This window comes from Juglans regia, chromosome 10, assembly GCF_001411555.2.
Source record: "Juglans regia cultivar Chandler chromosome 10, Walnut 2.0, whole genome shotgun sequence".
Lineage (NCBI taxonomy): Eukaryota > Viridiplantae > Streptophyta > Magnoliopsida > Fagales > Juglandaceae > Juglans > Juglans regia.
Genome location: NC_049910.1, coordinates 10,391,630 through 10,410,084, shown reverse-complemented (window position 1 = coordinate 10,410,084; position 18,455 = coordinate 10,391,630). Strand labels below are relative to the sequence as shown.

Genomic DNA, 18,455 nt, shown 5'->3' with positions numbered 1-18,455 from the left:
TTGGGACAGGGATGGGATGGGATGGTTGGTTGTACAAAACCAATTATCTCAATTTATTTTATTTTATATAATTATTATAATTTTTTAAAATTTTTATATAAAATATAATAAATAATTTAATTTTTTTAAATTTTAAAATAAAAATAATATTAAAAATTTATATTATAATAATATTTTATTTAATTTTTAATATTTGATTTTATCTAAAACTGCATAATCAAACCATGCCTTAAAAGGACATGAAGACGTCTTTCACGCTCCAGGCACCCAATAATTACTGGATAATCCACAGCATGACAAACAACCGTTTTCCCTGCTTACTAAAAAAAAAGGGAAAACAAAAACGACAAAAAGAAAAAAGATTCAAACGATGCAACCGGAAAATGATGATCTTGTTTTACTTCATTTTAGGAGAAAATAGCATCACTTTTTAATTGCTACTTATTTTACAGTACTGTAACTTAATACTTTTGCTAATTTTTGCATCCTTAAAATTATTATGACTTAAAAATAAATAAATAAATAAATAAATAAAAAATAAGAAGCATATGGAGCACATTGCAACCTTTTAATTAATAGTTAGAAGATATAATATAAAGAGTATAATTAGCTTGGATACCATGTTAAAAAGAAAATGGCAATTTAAGGGTATAATGAAATCACTCTTTCAATCATGATATGTTAATGGGGTCCCCATGCAAGTTCTTTTTTTTTTTGGGTCTATTTTCAGGCCTGGTGGGGGGTCAATTTTCAAGACCTAAAACATACAACTATCGGGATCTTTCTTCTAAATTCTTTTTGTCAGTATTATTCAAACAGATTCTTCACATTTGTTAGTTGTAATGTCTGATAAATCTAACTCTAACACCTCCAACAGCTTATGAATTACTTCCACTACTCCATCTCAGGGTTAATACCAAAGCATTTTTTCTATATATATCAAGTACCCTCGAACTCTGATTCCACCAAGATAGCTCAATTTGCCGGCCAGAGATGGGTTCAGTGGGAGCAAAGAAACCCCATGCAGTATGTGTCCCATACCCCTCACAAGGGCATGTGACCCCCATGATGCACTTTGCCAAGCTCCTGCACTCCAAGGGTTTCCACGTAACCTTTGTCAACACTGAGTTCAACCACATGCGCTTAATCCGGTCCAAAGGACCCGACCATCTGAAGGGCCTGCCGGATTTCAGGTTCGAAACAATCCCGGACGGGATGCCGCCCTCTGACCGCGATGCAACTCAAGAAGTCCCGGCCCTGTGTGACTCAACAAGAAAGAACTGCTTGGCCCCCTTCAAAGAGCTTGTACTTAAGCTCAACTCTCTAAAGTCTGATGAAGTGCCTCCGGTTAGTTGCATAGTATCAGATGGGGTTATGGGTTTTGGAAGTAAAGTTGCTCAAGAATTAGGCATCCCGGAGGCTCAACTCTGGACTGCCTCAGCTTGTGGCTTTATGGGATATCTTACCTTTACTGAACTCATCAAGAGAGGAATCATTCCTTTCAAAGGTACTTTGGCTATATTTGTTTCCTTAGTAGAACTAACTATAATTAAGCAGGATTGGTTGTACCATATGATTAGTAATATGAAGAAACTAATTAAGCATGACCTTAACTATTGTCGGAATCACATGTCGATAAAGATATGGAAGGATTGCACGTAAACAAGCATGGAAAGGGGAAAAAGTTTTTTCTGTTCTGTAAGAAAGGAGCACCCATAGTGGGCACCCCTTCACCTCCTCTTGGGGGTTATGAAGGGGCTCTTAAACCATTTCATGAGACTTGATGGCTGGCCTTTAATGGCCAGCCAGGGGGTTACACTAGAGAGGCTATTTAAATAGTCTCTCCTCCTCTTTTAGAGGAGACACTTGAACAAATAAACTCTCTCTCAAATGGTTCTCTCTAGTCACGGCATCTAGGCTGTGGAACGTGTGAGTGTTGCTCTGGTATTACCACGTAGCACACTCCACCATCGATGTGAAGATCCTGGATGAACAATGATACTGGAGAATCTGTGGAACAACCGCACTAGATTCGAGATATTTCCTGTGTGGTAATATCGCTTCCGCTGTGCATTTTGATCTATTATTTCTAACATGTTCATATTTAGAATCAATCGAACAACGTTTCCTCAAAACATAAATCTGTCTTTCTCGTGTTACAGACGAAACCTTCAAAGATGACGGGACGCTTGACACACCAATCAACTGGATCCCAGGCATGAAAAACATCCGGCTCAAGGACCTCCCTAGCTTCATTAGAACCACCGACATCACGGAAACCATGTTCGACTTTATGGGATCAGAAGCACGAAATTGCTTGAATTCTGCAGCTATCATCTTCAACACATTTGATGAGTTTGAATATGAAGTACTCGAGGCAATTTCGACCAAATTCCCTCGCAATATTTACAACATAGGTCCGCTTAACCTGCTAAGCCGGCATGTTCCTGATAGCCAATTCAAGTCTCTAAGTGCGAGCTTATGGAAAGAAGACACGAAATGCCTCCAATGGCTTGACAAAAGAGAACCCAATTCAGTTGTTTATGTGAATTATGGCAGCGTGACTGTTATGACCGAACAACATCTAAAGGAGTTTGCATGGGGGCTTGCAAATAGCAAGCACCCTTTTTTGTGGATTGTTAGGCCTGATGTAGTGATGGGAGACTCGGCAATGTTGCCTGAAGAATTCTTTGAGGAGACAAAAGACAGGGGATTGATAGCAAGCTGGTGCCCCCAAGAACAAGTGCTAGCACACCCAGCAGTGGGCGTTTTCCTGACACATTGTGGGTGGAATTCTACTTTGGAAAGTGTTTGTTGCGGTGTGCCTCTTATTTGCTGGCCATTTTTCGCAGATCAACAACCGAATTGTCGGTATGTCTGCACCACATGGGGGATTGGCATGGAGGTAAACCAAGATGTAAAACGTGATGAGATCGAAGCACTGGTAAAGGAAATGATGGGAGGGGTTAAGGGGAAGGAGATGAGGCAAAAGGCATTAGAATGGAAGAAGAAAGCAGAGGAAGCTACTGATGTTGGAGGCTCATCTTACAACAATTTTGAAAGATTGATTAAGGAGGCTCTGCATTGGCCATACAGCGAGTGAATGTCAAAAATATTAATGTTTTGCTATTATGGTTACAGCTCTGTTATGCAATGCTGTGTTCTATCTATGATCTGTAATTGATGGACATTGTTTTTTGGATTGACTTATATTGTGTGTAGTGAAATTCTTGCAGGACCATCAAATATTGGAACTTTTTTTAATAATAATCAATTACTCAATAGAATGAGCCAAAGGAAAATGCATTATTATAAAAATTAGAGAATATTGGAAAGTAAGCATGCAGGCTGATTTTTGAATTTACGTAAGCAATTCTTTAATTTGTGGATTTGATTGTAGCAATATGCTCCTAAATTTCATAGTTCTTCCTTTGATGGGTGGGGATTTTTCTTTCATTTTCATTGAAATCATAAAGAGAAATAAACATGAGGTTCAAGTACACAGACATCACTTGATTTGTTACCAAAAAGAAAGGAAAATCTAAAAGGTAGGCTTATAAATAAGGTCTCTGAAACGTTACATCTTTCAATAATTAAAAGACGCGACGTCAAACATCAACGGGGTGGTGGCGCAGTTGGCTAGCGCGTAGGTCTCATAGCTTCTGAGTTATCCTGAGGTCGAGAGTTCGAGCCTCTCTCACCCCACTAACTTGTTTCTTTTATTTTCGATATTCTGCTTCATTGAATTGTCAGACATGTTAATGTGCCACTGCTTCTTAACGAATTCTGTATCTTTTGTGAAAGAACTTGCCATTAACCTTGATTGCATGAATCGGATTAGCGTTTCGGCTGAAAATAAAGTACAGGCTTATGGTAACTGATATGCTTAACGATCTTTTTTTTTTTATGGACAAATGGAAATGGAGCAGTCTCAATTGAACTCCATATCGATTGACACAGTTTGCACTTCAAGGATCTATAGAATCCTGAAATTAACTTTAAGTCCTGTTTGATTCAAAAAGTGTTTCATTTCATCATTATAATTTTTTCAAATTCTCACACAAAATATAATAAACAATTCAACTTTTTCAAATCTCAAAACAGTAATAATATTAAAAAATAACATTTTAATAATATTTTTTTTCAACTTTCTTTTAAAATTATCTCATCTCATATGTGAATCCATATCAGCCCTAAATGTTATGTTAATCACAATAAGAAATTCCTTTGCCTGGGATGCCCGACTGCCAAAATTACCAACCAAAACACAGTAATGGCGTGAAAAATAAATAAAAACCTTTCAAACAATTATATAATTTGATACAATTATGTATTTATGCGTTTGATTCATCAGAAACCCTAAAAAAAATTAAATAAATGGAAAAAATGCATTGTAGCTCAATTTTTTTGGGCCCAAAGAATGAAGTTCTGGGTTTGAATACAGACGATGAAAGTAAGATGGATCCTCAATTTTCACCTCTTCTACCTCCCGTCATTAGAGATACCTTGCGTGGGGTGGGGAAAATTTATCACAATATACTTTACCTAAGACTACAAAACAGCTGCTGCTCGTCCTTCCCAGAGTTCAACAGATTGAGAGCTGCTGATTTCCCTCGATGTGCATCAAAGGTTCGAACAAAGTTGCACCCACAAAGGGAGAATATAACTTGAGGGATCAGCCATAAATTGATGGATACAAAATGATGACACAGACAATTATCTCCTACTGTTTGCAGTCTTGCCCTTGCTTAGATCAGCGAGTTCCTCGATGAGCTTTCTTTCTTCAGCATTCAATCTCTTCGGGATTTCAACCTGGACACGAACCAACTGATCACCCCTCTTGTTGCTTTTATTCAAGAAAGGGACACCTTTCTTGGCCATTACAAGTGTTGTGCTTGGTTGCGTCCCAGATGGGATCTTCAAATCAACCATTCCGTCCACTGTTGGAACCTTGATTGTAGTCCCCAAGATCGCGTCAATGTAGGACACCTTGCAGGTGTAGAGAATGTTGGTGTCATCACGTTTTAGGACAGGGTCCGGCATAACTTCAATAATGACAAAGAGATCACCAGGAGACCCACCTCTTCTTCCAGCATTACCTTCATTTCTGACCCTTAAACGGCTACCAGAGTCCACACCAGCTGGAACTTTAAGGCTGATCCGCTTTGATCTTCTTACCCGACCATCCCCAGAACATGTGTTGCAAGGGGTAGACGTTTCCCCAGTCCCACCACAAGAAGAGCAGGTCATCACCTGCTGGAAGACACCTAAGGGGGTTCTTGCTGATGAAATAACCTGGCCTTGCCCACCACATGTGCTACATTTGGATGGCGTGGTCCCTGGTTTAGCACCTGAACCATTGCAAGTCCCACAACTCTCAAGTCGGCTTATCTCAATCTCCTTTTCAACCCCAAAAACTGCATCCTTAAAGTTTAAGACAAGACTGTAATATTCATCCTGACCATCAACCGCTCTATTCCTAGAAGCTCTGCCTCCCATGCCACCCATACCACCCATGCCTTCAAATAGTGACTCAAAGAGATCGAAAGGATTGCTGAAATCCTGCCATAGAAAATACGCTACCATGAGAAGGTAGAATATATGACAAAAAAAAGTGCTTTCTCCAACAATTATAAGAGATTTACTTACCCCCATGCCCATACCAGCACCTTTAAGTCCAGCCTCCCCATATTTGTCATATAGTGATCGTTTCTCATCATCTGACAGAACCTGCAAAACAAGTTGCTCACTATAAGATTAACAACTTTAGATCAGGGTGAACCAAAAAGCTCAATAATGAATCTCAAAATTGTACTTTACCTCATATGCATTACTGATTTCCTTGAATTTCTGTTCTGCCCCAGGTTCTCTGAAGCATTACATAAAATAGTTAACACAAATTTGCAAAAAATATGAAATATAAACAAAACAGATTGGACTGAAATGGAGTCGAAACAACTCTCAAAACAAACCTAAAGTAGTAGCATAAACAACTTCAAAGAGGATTTTTGGCTATGAAATGATCCTACTATTTATTTCTATATCTTCGGTGAAGACAAGCACAACTTCATATACAAATTGGTAAAAGTCCCATGTTTTCCTTCACATCTTGTCATTTTTTACCTCAAAATTATTTTCTTTATAATCAAGCCCTCATTTCATAAATTTCAGAATAGCGAAATCCAGTCTTGACATAATCAACTGGATGACATAATCAACTGGTCAAATCTCTAAGTTAACGTCCATTTGTGGTTAAGGTAATTAGTCAGTACATCTCAACTCAGAAAAGCCTGTGACTAAATTGGTTGGTAAATACCAAGCGAGGAAAAAAAAAAAAAAACCTAACCATAAATTGATGGTAGTCAATTTTCAACGCAAAATGAGGGTACTTTTACATATAAAGATTTGAAGGAGACTACCTTTCCAAGGCAGCTAACAACATATGCCAAATGTCTGTGGCCTAATTGGCATAACTCCCAACCTCCAAAAGGAAGGTCTGGAGTTCGAAACCCCCCTCCCTCACTCAAAAATAAAAAAAATAAAAAAACAGCTAACAACAAAAATAACCGGTAGTGAACCAAAGATTCATTAATCTTCCCAAATCCTGATAGATTTTCTGTTACCTAAATACAATTTTTCTTTTTAATGACGAGGAATCGCAGAGATCATGCAAACACGTCCTTTATTCGGTTAAATCCCAAACCCGTGGATGCATCCCCATCACATGGATTAGGTAAATCATCAACTTTTCACCAATAGGACGTGGCCTCTAGAAATGGTTTGCACCCAAACATCATTAAAAAACAAACACTTTCAAACTAATCATTATAATTTTTTCAAACTAATCATTACAACTTTCCTAAACTTTCAAATAAAAACAAAAAATAATTCAACTTTTTTAAATCCCAAAACAAAAATAATATTAAAAATTTATATTCTAACGATATTTTAATTTTTATAATATTTTTTTTCAACTTTTTCTCTCCCCTTTCCCAAAACCCAATAAATACTTAACTCAAACTATCTAACTACTATTCACAAACCATCTTATTACTATTCATAAAATTCTCATCGCATCTCATTTCCCAAGCATCCCCTTAGCTTCATAAAGGGAAAAAAATTAAAATATGAAAACGGCCCCCTTGGAACCCTTTCTTGTGAAAAGCATGGTTGTGAGGGAAAATCCATCAGAATTTAGGAAGATTGATGTAAGCTTGATGCAGTTCCCATGGAACCCTTGCCTGTGATATCTACATCTACAATCTAATAAAATGTGCAACGGATTATTGAAAGAAATGTGTATCAATTACACATATTTAATAGCTTAGAAACCAACAATAGAATCACTCATAACAAAAACTTGTTGATTCGGGAGAGAAGAGGAACCCGCACAGGAAGGGGGAAAGGAGAAAAGGCAAGTCAACTCACTTGTTCACATCTGGATGATAACTCCTAGCAAGCTTCCGATAGGCTGAAAAGTGAAAAGCAACGAGGAATACAAAAACATTAAACAATGGAACAGGTAAGGGCAAAAGACAATATTCAATTAACTTCGCTAGCCAGACTGTCAAAGGAAATATAGAACTTTCTTTTTGCAGGTAAAATAAGAAAATATAAAACTAAAGAATACATTTCAATTTGGTCAATATAAAATTTTCCATCTACTAATTGCTCTTGCCTGACATATAAAATTACAACTCTTCTTATTCATCAATATAAGCCATGACAAATCACGTGCACTAATGGCAATATCACAATCTAAAATTCCAAACATTCTAGGCATCAATTCTAGTGGAAGATTTTTTATTTTTTGGTCATTTAAATTTACAAGGGAGAAACGTCTAAATCATAAAAAAAAAAAAGAAAATAAGAACAGATGGGCTTAATGCTGAGGTTCACAGCTAGGTGTTTTCATCATTAAATTGGGTAATAATAGTTGAAGCTATGAAAATGAGATTCTATCCATGAAGAATTTATGTGTGACATATATTAGATACTAATTCTCCAACTATCTCATATAGATTCAAAATGAGAACTGTTTCAATCTGATACACTGATTAAAACTCCCCAAACCTGCTCCACAAGTTTAGTTGCTAAAGGTTTAGTAAGGAATAACATAACGCTACTCAAATCATGAAGCCTCTGCTCGTTAATATTATGAAATCTACCATGAGCCATCTTAAAGGAAGAAAATAATTATCTTGATTGGAAATATAAGTTTAATATTATCAAAAAATCTCGTTCAGTAAAGCCACTTCTTCTGCAGATTCTTTAATGTTAGAAATCATCTCCTACTTTTCAAAACCAGAAAGAAAACCCAAACTCCAAAGAAACATTATTCAAATAAAGAAGGATTCGAATGAGATTGTAGTAAGCTGCATGGCGGAATATAGAAGCTTTGAGTACAAACATGGAGAACACTAATATCATTGGCCGCTAAGTTAGGTTAATGTTAAAGCCATAAAATAACTCGTCAAATCACTGCAAAAGATGCTTAGTAGGGAGAAAAAAATTCATTGTAAAAGATGAACGAGGAAACTAATTTAGAAAGCAGATAAAAATAAAGGAACTCATTTAATAATCAGCCAAAAGGGGTGAAAGGTGTATGTACCGCTTTTAATTTCAGGTTTACTGGAATTTCTTGACACCCCAAGAACAGAATAGAAATCCTGTAGATTGAAAGATATTAGTACCTTAATCTGACGAGTAAAACCATTGATGAGCATCCATTTTTATAAGCAAAATATAACAAGGGCGACATTGATACCAGACTTTTTATAATAAATAAAATGAAGGGAAAACATTAGCCAAGTAAACAACGTAAGATTAAAAAAAAGAGTACTTTTTTTATAGGTAAAATTTGGGTCGAAAGCCAGTAAAAAAAGAGTACTCACTGCCTCTGCTCTAACTGTGAAACGTCCTCCCCTACGAGTATGTGAAGTTTGAGATGCACATGGATATGACAGCAAATGGAAGGAATCCCGAGAAAATAAGCTTGAACTGGGTGCTGATAAATAGTTTATCTTGTTCATAGTACTGTAAACAAGTTGACATAAGCACATGAAACTATTCCAATACAGTAACATGTCCTATAATAAACTTTTTTTCACCATATACTAAAAGAAACATTTTTTAACCAATCTAAAAACTAAAATAATTTGTTTAAAAATCTAAATACAACCAGATACAACATCAAAGAGGATTCATTGTAAAACTAGACTATAAGATCTGAGACTAAGCCCAAAGAATACCCGGTTTGGATACAAACAAGCCTCCAACTCATCTCATCTAATCATTACAACTTTTCCAAATTCCCACAAAATATAATAAACAATTCAACTTTTTCAAATCCTAAAACAATAAAAATATTAAAAAATAATATTCTAACATTATTTTATTTAACTTTCATCTCAACTCATCTCATCTCAACTCACTATCCAAACCTCTCCTTCTCTGACCACTCAAAACATTTTTTTTTTTTTTAATAACCGAGGATGTCCGGGCCAGCTTGCAGGCACCTCGACTAATCCCACGGGACCCTGAAGTTAACGACCAGGTAAACCTCCAGTGGCCCTAAGGGGCCTCGAACTGGTGACCATTGGGGAGCAACCCCAAGGCCAAACCAATCTGGCCACTCAAACTTAGAGTCAATATAAATGTAATTATGATACCCAAAGAGCAATTAAACCAAGTTTACAATTCTAAAACATACAGTACGATAATCAAGCATAGAAAAGCAAACTGATCCTTGTTCAAAAATATACAAGCAATTATCACTCAACAACAAAGCTTTGTTACCACCTCTCCATTATCACAAGCAATTATGAAAGATAATACAATGAATTTAAAAAGACAAAGAAAAAAGCAATAGCGTTTGTTATACTAAATGGCCATGCTTAGCTGTCTATAGAGACATGGCTGTATCACTTTTTGCAAGCAATCCAAAGAGGGTGCAAACAAAATGAGCAATTTGGTAAACTTTTTGCTCACATGAGTGTTATACAATCATTCCAATCCAACCACATGCATATCTGATGGGCGTCATGATCCTTTTAAGAATTGATTTAAGATCCAAAACCAAAACCTACAGAAACAACCTGGATGCATTTTTCACCTCTGCTGTTGCAAAGAAGATTGAAAAAAGATGGTAAAGCTTGTACAGAAGGGTGTTTCATAGCAAGCTTCTCTTCCAAGCCTTGCATTTAGGAACAAATGGCTCATTTGCTCAAAGGAAAGGATGAAGGTCATTAACCACAACACAAAATAATTTCTTTACATGAATAGTTTCCACATTAGTTTATGATGCCATCACCAAGTTGTGGTTCTACTAAACTACTGTGTGTTGACCAAATACGCGATAATCACACCTCATCAATTACTTAACCTCTCATTTTCTTCTTCTTTTTGATAAGTGGAATTTTCATATCCTTCAAAGCCCACATTATGGAGATTCTAGGATGAAAAATTTGAGACTAGAAAACTCTATGATGAAGAATTTCATTTATGACAGTTCCTCTGCATTATTAAAAAAAATGAGTTTTATCAGCGCATCGACAAGCTCAAATGCTCTTCAATTTAGCTGGGTGTCTATTTCTTCACGCTTTAGGGATGTTGGGAATGACTAGTTGTATTCGCATTTAGCTTGTACATCTCTTTTCTTCTTCTTCTTTTTTATTATTATTTGTGGATCTGAAGGATCTAACCCTTTATATTGCTTAATTTTAATGTAAATAAAAAAGAAAGCCACTAGGGGTATTGGATGCTTCTTAAATTTAAAATAAATATACAATAAATGTTTTCTTATAGACAGCAATCATTTAGGAGGTACAAGTTACTGAAGATACGAAAGACATATATGACAGATACTCACCAATACCGGGATGTCAGTGTCCTGTTTGCCATGTAGTACCTTAGTGTACACTGAGGGTGAATACCCCATTGAGCAACCCAAGTACTTCCACAAGGTATAATTGCCATCGATATTACTGGCTAAAAAAATATCAATTTACTAATATATGCCTGATGGACCTCTGCCAGAAGCAAAAATATAAAAATCAGGATATCGACTATCAATATCTAAAGATATCATCCTGAGTAATGAGAGCACCTAAAACAAGAAATAAAGTATATATTTTATGCATTAAACTCACACCAGAAGAAAGAATATTACAACCAGCACAATTATATATGCAAAACAGCCCCATTTAATGGAAAATTATATGCCAGAGTTCAAATGCAAAATAACATATCCACTTTCTTTTGCGGGGCAACTTTCACTTCCAAATTGTCGGGATCATTTTGTAGCACCGACTTTAAAATGTTTCTTTGGTTATCAGTTTTATAGGGGTTAACTACATTGCTGTTTCATTAGCATTCTGGACCCTTGAAAATTGCCAACCAAACGATTCCAAAGTCCAAAGCCATTAGGGTTTCATATCCACCAACAACAGAACTAATCCTAACTAAACAATAAATTTATTTAGAAAAACAACAACAGTATGAAGCAGCATATTCTTTCACGATTCAAGAAAAAGCATGTTAGTAACAATCCAATTACAGCCACACAAAAAAAAAAAAAAAAAACAGGCATTTACAAACTCTTTTTTTTATAAGTAACAGGCATTTACAAACTCTTATGTGCAGTAAGTTAAAGATTAGGGTATTTCTTATAAAAATCAAACGAAAGACGAACCCGTTCAGCTCGGCTCCTCTTCGTTGACTTCAAAGTCAATCGCTTCGCTCTCTTCTTTCCCACAGATTCGCGGTAGAGCGATGTGACGGGGGGTTTGGTGCGGTGCGAAAGAAGAGGCTGCCGCTCTACAGCAGTCTAATTGGCGAATCCGAACATCGTGGTACTTGAGAGGCTTTCGAGGCGAGATTCCCTGCTCTCTCTGCCCTACTCCTTCGGTGTTCAGCCGCTTCTTCACCGCAGGATTCGCTTATCGTGAATCAACAATCCTCTTACCAAATGCTGAGGTGGACAGCTCCACTTTACAGTTTACTGTATATATATATATATATATAGAGTAATTCTACTCTTAAACCAGTTTACTCTCCAACACCACATACTAATGATGTGGCAAATCCGGTTTCTTAAAATCGGTATAATGAAGCTCCCCCCTCTCTCTCTCTCCCCCTTCTCCCCTCCCTCTCTGCGAATCCCTTTCCCCTTCCCAAAATCGGAGTTTAGTCACTTAAAGAGAGAGAAAACGAGCCCCAAGTTTTACCCAAAAAAGACGTGGAAGAACCGACTGGTTTGGGCCTTACCCAGAAAAGAACACCACTGAAACTATTTGCGTAAAGTTTTCATCTTTATTACGCTTAGAGCTTTTTACTTAAAATGAAGTAGTGGGAACAGAGAAAAAAGCAAGCTTTACTATCTGTGAGCCTCTGCTCATAGTAAGTCTCAATTCAATAGCATTGAAAAGAAAAGAAGCTTATATGTGTTTTGTGGCTTTTCTCTGTTTTTGGGCTTCTGCATATGGATTACTTTCTCCAAAAGGTGTAAACTTTGAAGATAACTCCAAAAGAACCACTCTCATCTCTAAAAACGTAAAACAACAAACACTAAAGCATAAAATCTCAATCCACCCTATACGATCCATCCACGCGGTGAAACAATCCACAAAGAGAATGACGTGCCGAGAGAGAGAGAGAGAGAGACTCTTAGACCCTGCGCGCAGATCCAAAGACGAGCCACACGGAGCAGAGTAAAGCCCACCCCAAAGACGGGGAGGTGGAGAGGGCAGTGGAGGTGAGGCTAGACGCCTAGGCTTCATTTGTTTGGACTTGACCGGTACCAACCAATGAAAGAATAATGGCCATGAAAGTCATCAACAACAAAGTCTTGGAGATGGCCATTGGTGAGAATACCTGATCTCTTTCTCTAGATCTTTGAATGAGTGAAAGAGAGAGTCCGATGAAAAAGGGTTTGTTGCAGTTCATGAAAACGGTATTCTTTAGGTGCCTATATAGTGCGAAATTCTCATCTTCCTGCTTTGTTTTTAATGGGAATAAAAACTTCTTTAAATGATCAACTGTTACGCAAAACCCTGCACAACACTGAAAGGAAATCATTGTTTTTCATTTTTAACTATTACTTGTTTTTGACATCTTAAGTCATGCAAGAAAAAGGTACATGTGTTATTTGGTTGGGCTTCGGCAGGGAGGGAGAGAGCAGAGAAGGAATCGTAGAGGGAGAACGTGGGAGGAGAAATTCGAATGGAAGATCCGGGAAGAATGTGAAAAATTTGAAGAGTAGTCTAACGAATCGTTTTTTTATAAAATAAAATAAAAAAATAAAATAAAAAGTCAGCTGATCTGGTGTGTGGTGGAGACTCAAGTGGCCTAAGAGTAGAATTACTCATATTTTTTACAAGATATTTCATAATTATATTTTAAAATAAAAATATTTTTATAAAATGATATTATTTTTATGAGATATTTTATAAAAAAAAAATTAATTTTATTTGAAGGTATTTACACTACACATTATTTACGTATTATAATTTAATTTAAATTTTAAATTTTATAAATAAAATTATATCATGTAAATGATGTATTATAGTATAAAGACTTTCAAATAGTAATAAAAAGTATTCCTCATTTTAAAATATAATTATATAAAATATTATAAAAAAATATTGTGTGTTTATCATTTTCTAATTACAATTAACTAAACAAAACAATCATAAAATGTTTTTAATATTTTCTTAATCATTCTTATAGCAAATGATAAATGATTAATAGGGAAATAATAAATAATTTTTATAAAGAAAAAGTTCTATTCATCATTTCTTTTCTATCATTCTCTTAGTATTTTTAATATGGTATTAAATAATTGATTCATAAATAGAATATAATAAATAATTTTAAATATTAAGAAAAATACTAATTGTATTTAAGAAAAACTTAAGAAATTTACTTGTTTACTTGTCAGTTATTAATATGCTGAAAATTATAAAATTTAAAATTAAAATTTTGAATGTTAAAATAAAATTGACAAGATAAGTATTATAAGGAAAACAATAAGTATATATAACACTACTTAATTATTAAATATCATGTCAGGAAATAAAAAATTAAAAAATAAAAAAGTAAATAGGAATGTTGCATGGTCTAGGTATTAGATAAAAAAATTTTAAAAAAATATTATATGTAATGTGTAAAGATGGTGAATAAAAAATCTGTTTTTTTTTTTTATTTTTCTCGTTTTTTGGTTCGCCCAATTTTGTAGGGATGGACAGCAGCCAATTACTACGGGGCCTAGTACTTGCCTTCCAACTTCCAAGGTTTACAACCAGCTATTATAATTTGAGCAGTGTTATTCATAAGTCTCACATCTTGTACATCTATTTAAAAATATGTTATTTTATTTTTTTATTATATTTTACTTACAAATATGTCTGAAATCATTTTCATTATGTAGGTAAAAAAGTAAAATAATATATTTTTAAATGAGTGTGCAGAATGTGAGGCTTACGTTTAAAATTTTTCTTATAACTTTACGGACATTATTTAAACGAAAATGGTAGTTGAGCCGAGAATAGTGATTAATTGTTTTTTTATTTTTTTATTTTTTTAAATGATTAAGAAAGTAATTATTAATGAATTAATATTTTTTTGATTTTTAAAAATATGTAAAAATGATTAAAGTGAAAAATAAAAAAAACATTTGCCCTTTTGGGTTTTTTTTCCCCCTTAAATTTTATATGTCCGAGTAGCACGGTCCTTATTTAAAGATTGTTAGGAACACAGGATCTCTGCGTAATAGACCTTTCACGTGAATAATATTTTCACTGTTCATGTGAACTCTAAACAATGACAAATTACATTTCTCTTAAAACACCTCATAGTTCTGCAAAATGTTTTCATCTCCAAAGTTATAAACCAGTTGGAGGTGAATCGACCTTATCTTTTTACGTCCGTCCACTTGGATCTAACCATCTTTCAAATTTAATTGACAAATGCATTTTTTTTTTCATTATTTGAACATCAGAATCAAGGATGTTCAAAAAATACTTAAAATAAAATAATAAAAAAATAAAAATTTTAAATACACTATAAAGTAGTAAATAGATGGTAAGAAGAATTAAGTCTATCATTATTCTTGTATTTATATAAAAATAAGAGTAATTATATATGTACAACTATTTTTTTTCAACTTTTATACAACCATGTATTAATATAAGGATATTTCTGTAAAGTGATGTTATTTCTATAGGGTGATGCTACGCCCAGAGAGGATCCCGGCAAAAAGGTTTTTTTTCCTTTTTTGCCTTTTTTCAAACATTTTTAAAAAATACAAAAAAAATCACAAGTTTATTAAAAAACACTTCACTTCTATACATGGTTTTGTCGATGGGTTTTGTAGGTGGGTTTTGTGTTTTCCTACTTCTATTACGTTACTTTAGAAAAATATCCCTCGTTTAAAACATGATTATATAAAAATAGTTATAGGTGTATTATTTTCCTGAAAATAATGTGCATTTTGGTCAGGATGGGTATAAAAATAGCTTTTACACCCTCTATTTACACAATTAAAAAATTCTAAAACTTTAAAATATGAACACTAATTATACTCTTAAAATTCCTAATGCTAATTATTTTTAAGATATATATTCTACAGGAAGTTCAGTACCAATGTAGAAAGTGATAACCACCAGCCAATATATCGTCCACTTATTGTGTACATATTTTTAGATGCAGCTGATAATGTGTCTGTCTTTTTCATGATTTTCAACATGAAATCTCAAGCCAGGGGTTGATATGCATGTCCTTAGTAAATGCAGTGAAATCAGCCTACTAAGGCCAGCTTCCTTAGCAGTGATGGACAATAGTCGGTGCTTTTCTGCATTGATAAAGACTTATCTACATCTTTTTCTATATCATACCAATTACAGTCCACCTTGTGGTCATTGCTGTGATTTGACAAATTGCTTCCGTGAAGGAAGTGGCCGGTCAATGAGGAAAGATTTCATGTGCTTGCACATCTCTTTGGGTTTCTCACCATTGATTGCGTGCCCTGTATTCTTTAGGATTACTAGTTGTGCATTCTCACCCAGGTGCCTGTATCACAGGGGGAAATTATATCACAATGCAAAACCTTAAAAGCAACTGACGAGTTTGAAGATTATCCGTTTGAATTTCAGAGATGAGATGAACTGAGATGGTTTGTGAATAGTAGTAAGATTTGTGAGTTGAAATTTGTGAATAATAGTGAAATCATTGATCTCAACCCATCTCTTAATCCAAACCAACCACCTAATTATGCTCCAAAGTTGTTCATATAGTTTGAAAAAGCCGAAATAAAGTTGATATTAATGTTGAACGTTTTAAGTTGATCAGATTTACCTCTTCAATCTGTGTGCCAATTCCAGTGGGAATACCCGGTCTTTATCACCCCAGATTATCAGTGTAGGCTGTATGCAGCAAGGAGAAGATCATATGCCTTTATATACATACATACCCAGGAAGACTGCTAAAGAGGGAAGGCTAACTTGAAAAGTCGACATGTACAGAAAACTAAAAGGTAATGGTGAATATATAACCTGGGTTATCTTGGGAAGATCAGAGAGCTTTCTACCATGGTGTAATGCTTCAACCAATTCCTTCTTCTCTTGAAAGTGTTCTGTACACATCATCTGCATGCGATAAAAAGCAATTTCCAAAACAAATATGAACTAAAACTCAATATGAATCGTCGACCCCTACACCATCACATGATGAATTAACTGGGAAAATCAGGACAGGTAGCATCACAGGATCAGAGTTTACGCAACCCCCAAAAATATTAACAACTACTTCAGCAAGTTATACCTAAGAAGCTAGCGCAGTCTTGAACAACTATCTATGTGGTCTGGAAAGGACTGTCAAAAAATAGACTAATTATCTGAAAAAGTGCTTAACAGATCCGTCGATTTTAATCTTAGACTTTGGATATATTGCACGAACAATTCCCAATCCCTGACATTGTACCCCTTGAGGAAAAAAAGAGAGAAATAAATAGACAAATACATTGTTTACACTTCAGGCCTTCACCCAACTGAGATCTCCTCTCAACTTCAAATGTCTCAGCTAGCTAGCTTTTTATCAAATAAACCAAACCATAGAAAGGAAAAGAAGATAATCTTTTTCAAGATTTATCTCCTTTTCAGTGTTTGGTTTATAATGGTAGAGAGAAGAAAAGAAAGAGCGAATGTGTCCTTGTCGGGTTTCCTCTCCAGAACAGATGAGTTTGATAGACAGAGAGAGATAGAGAGTTAACTGTAAACACAGCTATTTTCTTTAATTTCTCTTTGTAAAACAAACAGTGGAAAATATATAATTTTCCGCTCTTATTTGTTCTTCGCTTAATTTTCTTTTGTAAAATTTGAACCAACGTTGAAGTAATCCCGAGATACAAATTCCAATTCTAATCAATCCCCCCAAGTCTCAAAATAAAAAACTAATCATCCAACCATGTCAAAGCAAATGCCAAAGACCACTTACATGGATGAAATCGTTGAGAAAGCAATTGGGCACGGCCTTGTGATTGGGCTTAACAAGCGTGAGGCGCATCAAGTCCCTCATCTTCTCGGGACTCCGCGGCAGCAGGACGCTAACGGCCTCATCCAAGCTCCTCACCAGGAACATACCCTCCTCCAAGTCCTTATCCTCCATGCACACCCCAGCGCAGCAAAGCACCACCCGCTCCACCCTCTCCCTAAACTGAGCCGCCATACTGTACGCCACGAACCCGCCGTAGCTGATACCGGCGATGCTCATCGTCTTTACCATCCCCTGTGCTTCCATGAGGGCCATTAAGCAGCGTGCCTGGAAGGCCTCGGAGCGATCGGGGCGGGTCGTGTAGGAATCCCCGAAGAAAACTAGGTCGGGGACGTAGACGTTAAAATGAGGGATGAGAGAGGAGATGAAATCACCCCAATGCCACATTGCGTTGGCGCCGAGGCCATGAATGAGGAGGAGATTGGGCTTGGAGTGAGTGTGGGCCTTGGGGAGCCAGCAGTGGATGACGGTGCCATCGCCGAGGTCGGTGGTGGTGGACTTGAGGCCGGCGTGGGAGAAGGCGTAGCGTAACCACCAGTTCCAGGTGGCTACGAAGTTGAAGTACTTGGGCATTGTTTTAATGGAAATCTTTGGTTTGTAGTGGTTAGAACTGAGAATAGGATGATCTGATGGTGAGGGTAAGAACTATTGAATACTCCTCCTCCTATGTTCGGATTTTAAAAGGAGTTTTGCTACACCCCGAATCATTTTATCGAATAGTTTATTTTAATTTTTTAATTTTGTTTTTTTTATATATTTTTTTAATTATTATCAATATTTTAAAAAAATTATTAAAAAATATTTTTTAATTATTATAAAAAAAAAATTATTCGAAATATTTTTTGAATTCTGAATTCAAGATTCAAAATATTTCTGTTTTAAAATTTCAGGCGACGAAACCGAGGGAG

The 18,455-nt window shown here is 35.6% G+C and overlaps 3 protein-coding genes and 1 non-coding gene across 4 annotated transcripts; 2 read left to right on the top strand and 2 right to left on the bottom strand.

Annotated features, from left to right (window-relative positions):
• The first annotated feature begins 770 nt into the window (after positions 1–770).
• On the top strand, positions 771–3,227 carry LOC109001641 (linamarin synthase 2-like). Its single transcript, XM_035695309.1, has 2 exons — positions 771–1,507; positions 2,163–3,227. The coding sequence occupies exons 1-2, from the start codon at positions 994–996 to the stop codon at positions 3,101–3,103; spliced, it is 1,455 nt and encodes a 484-aa protein (XP_035551202.1). The 5' UTR covers positions 771–993; the 3' UTR covers positions 3,104–3,227.
• A 393-nt stretch (positions 3,228–3,620) lies between these two features.
• TRNAM-CAU lies at positions 3,621–3,705 on the top strand. The gene is given in 2 exon segments: positions 3,621–3,658; positions 3,670–3,705. It is a non-coding gene; the product is annotated as a tRNA-Met (tRNA).
• A 603-nt stretch (positions 3,706–4,308) lies between these two features.
• Positions 4,309–11,973, bottom strand: LOC109001640 (chaperone protein dnaJ A6, chloroplastic-like). Its single transcript, XM_018978995.2, has 8 exons — positions 11,693–11,973; positions 10,871–11,030; positions 8,895–9,036; positions 8,612–8,669; positions 7,429–7,471; positions 5,821–5,869; positions 5,650–5,730; positions 4,309–5,562 (listed from the first exon to the last, which is right to left on the bottom strand). The coding sequence occupies exons 2-8, from the start codon at positions 10,975–10,977 to the stop codon at positions 4,717–4,719; spliced, it is 1,326 nt and encodes a 441-aa protein (XP_018834540.1). The 5' UTR covers positions 10,978–11,030; positions 11,693–11,973; the 3' UTR covers positions 4,309–4,716.
• Positions 11,974–15,578: 3,605 nt separating this feature from the next.
• LOC109001639 (lipase 3-like) lies at positions 15,579–18,203 on the bottom strand. The gene is given in 5 exon segments (XM_018978992.2): positions 15,579–15,934; positions 15,936–16,068; positions 16,354–16,421; positions 16,551–16,643; positions 17,491–18,203. Coding segments are annotated over 5 exon segments (1,062 nt in total). The 5' UTR covers positions 18,121–18,203; the 3' UTR covers positions 15,579–15,796.
• Between the last annotated feature and the right edge of the window lie 252 nt (positions 18,204–18,455).

Excerpts from the sequence above, each read along its gene's own strand:
- LOC109001640 (XM_018978995.2), bottom strand. The coding sequence starts at position 10,977 with ATGGCAATTATACCTTGTGGAAGTACTTGGGTTGCTCAATGGGGTATT. Across the intron at positions 7,472-8,611 it reads TAAACCTGAAATTAAAAGCG|CCTATCGGAAGCTTGCTAGG; the intron begins GTACATACACCT and ends TTCACTTTTCAG. Across the intron at positions 5,563-5,649 it reads GTGCTGGTATGGGCATGGGG|GATTTCAGCAATCCTTTCGA; the intron begins GTAAGTAAATCT and ends TTTCTATGGCAG.
- LOC109001641 (XM_035695309.1), top strand. The coding sequence starts at position 994 with ATGGGTTCAGTGGGAGCAAAGAAACCCCATGCAGTATGTGTCCCATAC. Across the intron at positions 1,508-2,162 it reads AGGAATCATTCCTTTCAAAG|ACGAAACCTTCAAAGATGAC; the intron begins GTACTTTGGCTA and ends CTCGTGTTACAG.